The following is a 10,183-nucleotide window of genomic DNA, read 5'->3' on the forward strand; positions in this document are numbered from 1 at the left end:
ACTAATGAATCTGTGCTATGTTCATAATCCAAATATCAAAAGCCGTTTATCAAGAAATATGAAGAAAAATGTTATTCTTTACATTTTACACTAATAAATTAATTCCTTATGTTGTTTTTATTATACCGTCATTATAGGATCCTTATTGTCACATATACGGAGTACAGTGAAATTCTTACTTGTTTCTGCTAATCATGCAAAACTAAAACTGTTGATTAGTTTTCTGTTTGGAACAAGAGGAGTTAAAATTAAAAGGTCAGATACCTTAGTACAATTTTAAATTTTAGAAACACCATCAGTGCCACTGGTTGGGTTTCCTAATTCTCTTCTTGTCTCCTCACAAACAGTAAAAGTAACCAAATAGGACATGCATCTCTGGAAAATTCCATGACTATGCTTGTAAAAAATGTACTCTTGTGAACATAATCTAGTTAATTTTAAACAAATGTTATCCACTAAAATTTGGCCTGTTTATCAAATGAACTGCCAAAAAGACATTCAGCAGTATAACGAGAACTTAGATAAAAATCAAAGTGAGCATTCTTTAAACAAATGTTTTCACAGTCTCTTAGTATAAATGTGTGCAGAATGTATATCCATAGAAACAAAATAATAAAGAAAGTGTTTTTTTTTTACAAATTAATATTGTGCTCATGTGAAAGTAATCATTGTTATAGAAGAGATTGATCTAAAAACAGCAAACATGATCAAGTCATTTTCCTTTATTCTTAAAAGTTTGCTGAGAAGCAATTCTCACAGGATTTTTTTTGTTTCACAGCTAACTCAAATACATAGGATTGTATTACATTATCAGCAATCATTTGTATGATAAGGCTGCATGCTGACACAAGTAAAAAATAATACATGAACATCTGTATTCATATTACTGTTTCTGAAACCTTCATTAAGCACTTTATTGATAGAGTCCAGTATGAAAAAGAAGATAAACATTAAGGTGGCACAATGGCTCAGCTATTACTGCTTAACAAGACTGGATTCAAATCCTGACCCAGTTACTTTTTGAAAAGTCTACATATTATCCCAATGTCTGCAAATGTTTTGGTCCCACATGTCAAGGACTTTCATATTAAGTTAACTGATAGCTCTGAATTAACACTTTATATATGAGTGTGAATTTGTGTGCAAGTGTGCTCTGTAAAGGGCTAGAGAAAGAACTGACAGTATTAGTGTTTCAAATCCTAGACTTTGGCCACTAGATGATACTGCAAATTATACTTAAATAAATATTATACCTGATTTTAATACAAATTTTTGAAGAAATCCATGAACAGCAAAATTAAAGCCAACCTTATTAATTGAGCAAATTAACCATTATTAGCTTAACAATCATATTGCCTATACAACTAATTTGAATTTTGTGTTGAGAAATGTAATTGCATGCTGCATTACAAAACCCAATATATACTTACTTTGAGACATGTTCTTTAAGCGAAATGAGTAAAAAGACACCTGAGTGCAGCACTTAAGCTTTTCAGATAGTGAAATGTAAGTGTGGCAAATGTAGCTTAACCTGGGATTATTTTGAGCAATAGCATGACATAGCTTTACCAAGGAAAACTGTGATTACCAATTGTTAATGGAAATCACATTGTATATAGTGATAGAAATCAATGTGGCTGATGGCAAAGTCATTCAAATAATTATTTTGACCTAGGCTACTACTTATTTCTAGAGTCACTTACATCAACTGTAAGTTCATATCCATAAATGACTTTTACATGTAATGGCCACAAATTCACAAGCCCCTAGCACCTGGGCCTCAATGGCTTGATTTTTTCATACACTGCAAAATGTTTACCCTAGAGAATTTACTTAGTGACTGCACACATACTTCATTGCACTATGGGCAATACCAGGTACCCCTGTATGTGCATAAATAAAACAATTTCTGGGAAATTAATTTTACATTATTTTCTGTGTGTAAGGTATTTCAAGGTTAACAATCATTAATCAATAACTTAGCGATAACTATTGGTTGTAAAATATGACCAAAATGTATATCCATACATGAAAGTTATTCAGTTCAGCTGAAGCAAAGTAACAGTATTACAGTATATATAAATTTCAAATTGGAAAATATCTGACAATGGAAAAGCTGCAAATGTTACTACAGAAAGGAGGCAAAATGAATCTTAGTAAATAAGCCTTACCACTATCTCCTATAAAATTACTGAAACTATATTTTAAATAACCAGAAAGGATTTGTAAGGGGAACATCACACAAAACAAATTTGTTAGACATTTTCAAACAGGCAACTAGAATACTAGGCCAAGGCGAAGTTCGTGGTTTACTTAGATTTTCAAAAAAGCACAAAAAAATGGATCTGCACAAAAGATTACTCCTGAAGGCTAGAAGTTATTGGCTTCTGCAGTACTTATGAAATTACATTGCAAGCTGGTTAATGGGCAAAAGACTAAGATTACAAATAAGAAGAGAATACTCCACATGGGGTGTGGTAATCAATGGAATGCCTCAGGACTCTGTGTTTGGACCATTACCTTTTCTAATTTATATTAATGGTACAGATTTGAATATACTGAGTAAAGTTGTGAAATTTGCTAATAACAATATAGCTGAACAAAAAAGAAAATTCAATAAACGCAGCAAATATAATTTAAAATTTCCAAAACTAGACAGTTATAAATTGCAGCTTGATAAAAAAGTGCAAAATAAAATATGCAGCTAAAATACACATTAATTATTAATACAATATGGGTGATGCTGACTTGCAGGAAATAGATAAAAAAAAATACTAGACAATTCACAAATGTGATTTGTGACTAAAAAACTTTAATAAAATGCTAGCTCAATATACAGTATATCCAAAAAATATGTAAAAATAAATTAACAGATGTTATACTCAGACACTATAATGGGCTATTGCGGCAGCGTGTAGAGAAGAGCGACTGTGAGGATTCCAGGTATGTCAGGCTAAGCAAACGGACCCTTTTTTGTGTTGATATGAGGAGACGGTCTGAAGTTTTTTGTTTTTTTTCTTTGAAATAGTGATAAACATAACATTCTCAGACTACGCTTAATCCAATCTAGGGTTGTGGGATGTTAAAACCCTATCCCTGAGGCAGGAAACAGTCTTGAAAAAGGTGGACTGGAAGGTCTTCAACTGTTTGTAAAATTTCGTATGTTCTGTGTTCTTAAATATAGACTAACATATACAATATAATAGTATACCTGAACATACACTGTATTAATATCATAGTTATAAACATTATGACAACTGAAAGTGGATTGCTAAAATGGGTAACTGAACCTACACAAGCCAACGCAAAAACAGTAAAGGTTATGGGATTCCATTCAGCTTTTCATCAGTGGTCTAGTTAAGATTAAAACATTTCATTAACAAGTGTACTATGTTTTGGTTTGCTTCACATCAGGATGCAATGAAAATGTTCAAAGCTAAAAATAAAAAGTCATCAAAAGATAAGTTCCCAGTATCAATGAAAGTGTTTGAGGGTTACTGTTTTAAAACCAACCCTTTTCCAGACATGTCTTTTAAATGTGTATGTTTACTGTATCATAAACTGTACACAAAACCTTATTTTCATAGATACTCTATTATGTTCTGTAAAATAAGCAGTTTTCACAAGGGTTTCTTATTGCTCATTATTGTTATTTTTAGCTAATGAAAAAAAAAGTTTTATTAACAGTTCAGCTCTTTTAATATGAAATCAGAAAGAAAATCAGCACTAAAGTAACATGATGCAAGAATATATTGCACAATACAGTTTAATGTTTAAAATAAAATGTGTACACATTCAAGACCATTGAAACATATCTTGCAAAAAATCAAGCATCACAGAAAATACAATAAAAAAGAACCCAGATAGAATATGTAAAAAACATATGCCAACAGCAGTCACTAAAGGAAGAACAACTATCTTTAATTAAAAGGCAAAAAGGAAGGTAAAATTCAGGTTGTTTAGATTTTGCAAAACAAGACTATGGTCTCCATTGAGATGACTCAAGTTACATTACTCTTAAGGTAATGTAACATGCAAATAGGAAGGAAGAAGAAATGATTCCAATGTCAATAAGCCTTACTTAAAGCACATTTACAATGTTCTAATATCCTTGTTTATATAACGCCATACAATCATAGCCACACCAGATGAACAAATGATAAAGCGGACAAATTTCTGCATCAAACAAGTAATGATTTAAATGTCATACAATAGTATCTAGCATTAAAATTGCTTTATCAGTTCATATTCTACTCTATTCTACTTGTGTTTTGAGTTACCCTGGGATGTCAAACATGTATGAACAAGAACTAAAACATCTAGTAATCACACAGATTCATGAAATGTTCACTGTTTAGTACAACTGCAGATGCTTAAACATAGAAAGTTATCCAATGTTGCTATTTATATGCAATCAAATCATGACAGATACCTGGAGTAAATTAAATTTAAGGTGGAGTGATTGACCTACTGCAAATCATTTCGTTGCCAACACATTTACTGAGAGACTTAAGACTTAAAACATAAGAGAAAGACCTACAGTATACCCCACAAGTGAAAATATTGAATTACTTTGAAAACAGGATGAATGTGTAAAATCTGATAATAAACCATAGTTCTATTGAAGCCGACTTGCTAATTTGGTGTAAAGATAGCAAACAATTGCATATGACTTTGTCTTACTATAAAGTAAAATATTCTAAAGTATAATTAGCATAAGCAGCCCAAACTGTATGTACATAATCTTTAAAGTGTAACTATAATGTGTAGTTAAAGGAGTTCTTAAGAGTAGTTCTTAAATTGCCACACCCAAATTCTATAAACTTGTTAAGTAACCATTTAAAGAATCAAACAAAGGTCTTAGTGTGTTTTTCAATTAATCTTAAACTAAAGACGTTTCGCTGTTATTATTTTACCGCAAGTCTAATAATGATGAATTATCGAGCGCTATTAATATTTCATATTATTCTTGTGTACAGTAAACCAAAACAAATATGACAGAATATGTAAGTTTCTTTTTTCCTTTACAGTGCATTTACTGTAAAAATGCATAAACAAAAGACTAATGCTGCATTTTTTAAGCTATAAATAAAATGTAACGTGAAATAAAAGAACCCTTTTTAAGTTAAGTCTTAAATGTATTTGTATAAAGAGAAACGTGGTTTTCAAGGAAACGGTGCATGTTTTTTACATTGTACTAATCATGTAATATGTACTGCCAAAAGAGCCTTCACTGAAACTGTAAATCAAGAAGTATTATCTACCAGCAGTTGAAGATAATTATTTTTCCAAGGATTTCCTCTTTCCTTTTATAATTTAAAAGAAGATTTCCTTACTCATCAGGGTTTCTCTCAACTGAACACTAGATTGAACTTATGACTGTTATATGAAGAGTTATACATATCAAACATGATAATATTATGAAAATATAACAAGACAGACTTTTTCAAATTGACTTCCTAGATGTAAAATTCCCAAAGGGAGTCTCTCTTTGTTAAATTTGCTAACTTTCAGATACTGTAAGTAATATCTGTAGCTGAATTTGGCTTAGAAATTCAGTCTTTGCATTCTTCAGATTTTCTATGCTGATCAATAAATGATAATCTACTCATTCAACAAGGTGAGAAAAATTTTAAATTGTATTTTGTGAACTGACTCTTTTTTATATTTTCCAAACTTATTCAACCCAGGCCAATCTATACTATTCAGTTAACTTAACATCCTGTAGACATAAGGCCGTGGTGCTAACCACTGAACCACTTTGTCACCACTCTGAAAACTTGATAATTTTAAATATATTTATGAATATAATAAATGTTTTTATGCTACTTCATAACACTGTCCTGAATTCTGAACCTAATGACCATCAGAGCACAAAGAATAAATACTCAATTTTATTAAATAAAGAAAGAGAAATTTGCAAGGTAAACTTAAGAAAATAAATAATCTGGATAATACATCTGGACCATACTATACAGCTGGGAGCAGCTAGCACGGTTCCTCATGACCTTAGCCTCTGACTAATGTCCCATCATTCTTTCCTGTTTTGGGCAATCACCCATCTGACAAAGAACTTTTGTTGCCCATGTTTGTATGTTCCTGACAAACTAATTCTGAGTCAAAGTCAGACTTACTTGCCATTCAACTTTAAAACAAACACATGTACAGCCCTTAGACAGCCCTATTCTATACCTCTGATCTATGATTATCCATACAAGGCTACAACCAGCTATTCATGCGCAAACTGGACCCCCAGCAGTAAATGAAGGACAACCATTGCTTAGAGGCTACCCTTTTACATTAGATACAGAAGAATACTTTTCCTAGGCCTGAAACACAGCTACATAATAATCAAGGGCAACTTCTCCTAATATTCCTCATTACCATGGATCCAGAACGTTCTGCTGGCATGATGTTTTTAACCTAGTTGGTACACTCTTTTTCTTTTAGATCAAAATAATACTATCCAGCCAAAGACTGCCATGATAGATACTTTCAATACATACAGTATTTCCATCCATTCATTTTTCAGTTTAGGGTGTCTGGAGGTTGAAGCTTTTTTAGTCAGCATTATGTACAGGGTAGGAAGTTTCACTGGACCAGTCACACACAAACATCTTAGTATACTTTCTCAAGCTAGGGCAATCCAGCCTTGCAAATCAATCTTCCATAGGAAAAATCCAAGTACAGTAGACCTGGAAAAATGTGCAAGTTCAATTTCAAAGTGTTCTGTCATGATTCTGTACTTCTAAAACAACATAAACTTTGACATTACCAAAAACTACTTTTATATCAAAATGCTTAATGCTTTGGTACTATTAAAATGACATTCAGTTAACTCACAAATGACATGCATATCCATCTGCATATTGCCATCAATTGCAGGATACTGTTAATAACATTCAAAACAGGGTAATGTTGTTATTATTGTCTGCTGTGGTAATCTATACTGAATTAACATTTTAATACAATGAAACTAAAATGAGTAAAAAGGCTTCAGTGATGGCGCCGATAAAGTAATTCAGTAAATGAAGCAACATGACATATGAAAACAGTAAATCAACAGAAAACGTAAAATAGGAAATCCTTATTATTTTTTAAACCACTAGGAGATGTAATGTGCATCAATTTATTAATCCACCCCCATACACTTTTAAATACAACTCTAATTTTAAATGTCTAAATTTAGCATCTTTGAATTAGAACTACAAACAAATAAAACATGCCAAGCAACATCACTAGTACAAAACAGAGTCTAAACACTGCAATCAAATAATACAGTACAAGTTTTAAGATTTAACTTGAAGGTATATATATTGGCCCATTAAATTATATTTAATTTGCAGGATACCATATGTACATTTACCCAAGTACATTTATTTTTTTAGCAATCTGAATTCAACTGTTCTTCTTATTGTCATGTGGACAGACAGACAGACAAGATTCCACTGATCAAAACCTTCTTTTTTCTGAGCCTCACATGCTCGATGATTACCCAATGATAGAAATATGTATACAACAACAATTTTAAAAGACTAATTCACAAAAGTAGAGTTCTTACCACCTATTAAGTAAATGATATTGAACAAGTCACATAAAAGAACATTTGACAATTAAAGATATATATACTGTGGAAAAATCTACTGAAGCTTTAAAATATCTCAAGAAACTTTTCACTAGAGAAAAGCAGATGTGCTACATACACGATGTGCTATATACACTTTAACTTAGATAGTTTGCACAAATGTGTGCATGTATCAGCACCACCTAAAGAAATTTGTATTTTTTTTTCTTAAGTAAAGAAACTTAATTTACACACAAGGGTAGAGTTACAACTGAGACAGAACAAAACTTGAACTATATGGTGAGGACCACAAAAAACATGATTTTTCGTCCCTAGAACTTTTGGGTTGGCTCACCAATTTCCCAGCTGAAACATCTGCATTACTCTCATGTCCACTATACGTCTTCTATACTTCCTCATAGAAAGCAACTGTGCTATGCCTCCAGCCAACAGATTACCTTTCTTTTGTATAAAACAGCCTTCTAAACAGATGGATGAAGTCACTTTTGTGAACAGCAATCATCAAGACATTAGTGGATATGCAGGTATGTTACTTCAATGCATCCTCCAGAAACTCTTCTTCATTAAGTCTGGTGTGCACCCATCATATGTAATGTCCAAGTAACATCACATTTAAGTCAGCTAATGACAATGATCTTCCATTGACCTGAGAAACATTACAATAATTGAGTCCACCTTTGAGTACAGATCTTTGGTCACAGACAAGTTATTAGGGATGTTATTGCCCAGCCTAATACATCTCTCTCACTCTGTGAATATTCTGTTCTTCTTTGAGATCAGACACCTGCTCTTCCATTTTTAGACAAGTCTCCTGAATAGGTACTACATAGAAATTACAAATTGAACCGGTTATGCTTTACTTGTTGGATTTAACAAACACCGAAAAGAATAACACAAAGCAGTTTGCTAAGCCTGAATTCCCATTACATCCCATTGAAGAAAACTTCCACCAGTTAATCCCAGAATCTTGCACATACAAAGAAAAAATAAACATTTTATGATAAATAATATCACAAATCTGTACTAACAAACAGAAATTCAATTTTCATGGAGTGGAAATGACCTGATTTTCAGCTGGACATCTAACACATATGGTTGATGATGACAACAGGGATGCTTATCAACTGTTTACTACTAGATAGGACTGTGATTTGTGAGAAAACATAAATATCAGAAAACATCTGTTGAAAAAAAAATGACAGTTTTTTGTATATGAAGTGTATAGAATATTATATACCATACATATATTTGAAATCTGGTTAGGTAATCTCAAATCAAAAACATCACTAAACCTTAAAAACAATTGTTCCTAAATACATGACAACACATCTTTAAAACTTCAGGCAAATTTTTAATATATGCATAAAGAATACTTAATGCACCTGAACCAAATAAATGACTAAATACCTTGGAAAGGCAAGTACTACAATAAACTTGAACCTTTGAAATTATGAAATATTTAGCTTGCCAAATCACTGGTTAGACCGTAAATATGAACAAAGATTTCCATTTTCATCTCCAGATATACTACAATCCTTCAAACAAAAATGAAAAACAACAGCAGCTTCACTTTGTATTTTATAATGGTTGTGAACAATACAGCCCTCTAAATGTGCCTCAGAAATAAAAATGTCCTTTGCAGTTTGTTTAGTCAGCTGTGGAGTCACAAATGCAAGCTGCGAACCAAAACACAAACAATCCAACTTTTCCCTGAACAATTCACTTATTGTAGCAGAAAAAAATCCTTACCCAAGCATATACAGACTACAAAAACACAGACAAGAGATATTGTCTCTTTTAACACTGTTTTTGTTTTAAATCAGAATCGGGATTCTTTTTCTAGTAGATATAAAAAAGGAAAAGAAACAGAAACAAAGCAGCAACTGCTCTAGCATTCCAGCTCTACATCTGTCAAAATGCACAGGCCTCAAGTCCTAGACTCTGCAACACTCCTGATATTGTAGCTAATTGACTACACATGAATTAGACAGGAAAAACAGCACTTACCAGGGCAAGCACAGCCTACAGACATCTTCTCACATGTTTGACCCTGCTCTGAATGGAATGGTTGTGTGCACTTCGCACGGTGCTAGCATGGGTTTGCTCTACAGATCAAGAAAAAGGGGGATCAGTCAAGAAATAAAATGCACAAATAAGGGTCCTTTCTGAAGCAGGAAGAAGGAATTATATTCCTGTACAGCTAGCTGTGCTCTGAGTCATTAATATGCAAATTACAATGCTGGTGGGAGGAGAGAATGAGTGAGGGAGAGAGAGAGAGAAACAGGGGAAGAGAGAGAGAGTGAGAGGGAAGAGGGGGGGGGGGCTGTCAAAGTGACCTGTGAGACAGATTTCAGAGAATAACAACCATGTGATGAAGATTTTTTTAAAGATGTACTAGCTATTTTTTTCTCTTCTTCATGGTTCTCCCGTCCCCTTTCTCTCTCTCTCTGCCCCCTCTGTCTCTCTCTCTCTCTCTCTCTCTTTTCCACTCACTTACAGCAGGGGCTCTTCACTGGGATGCCTGTGGAAGAATTTGGCTGGATCACTTGAGCAACGAACAGAAATATGCTGCCTGATGTTATAAAGCTTACAGTAGCA

At 32.9% G+C, this 10,183-nt stretch overlaps 1 protein-coding gene across 4 annotated transcripts in view; it reads right to left on the bottom strand.

The window, feature by feature from the left end:
* Positions 1-9,860, bottom strand: part of ldb1a (LIM domain binding 1a) — a 176,911-nt gene extending 167,051 nt beyond the window's left edge. For 2 of the 4 annotated variants that reach the window (XM_028795725.2, XM_028795724.2), the window contains exon 1: positions 9,593-9,860. In XM_028795725.2, coding sequence (XP_028651558.1) covers positions 9,593-9,617 — 25 coding nt within the window. In that variant the 5' untranslated portion in view covers positions 9,618-9,860. The remainder of the gene's footprint in view (positions 1-9,592) is intronic. The other 2 variants (XM_028795722.2, XM_028795720.2) reach the window with 1 other exon arrangement.
* Positions 9,861-10,183: the final 323 nt, after the last annotated feature.

Source organism: Erpetoichthys calabaricus, chromosome 2 (assembly GCF_900747795.2).
Source record: "Erpetoichthys calabaricus chromosome 2, fErpCal1.3, whole genome shotgun sequence".
Taxonomy (NCBI): Eukaryota; Metazoa; Chordata; class Cladistia; order Polypteriformes; family Polypteridae; genus Erpetoichthys; species Erpetoichthys calabaricus.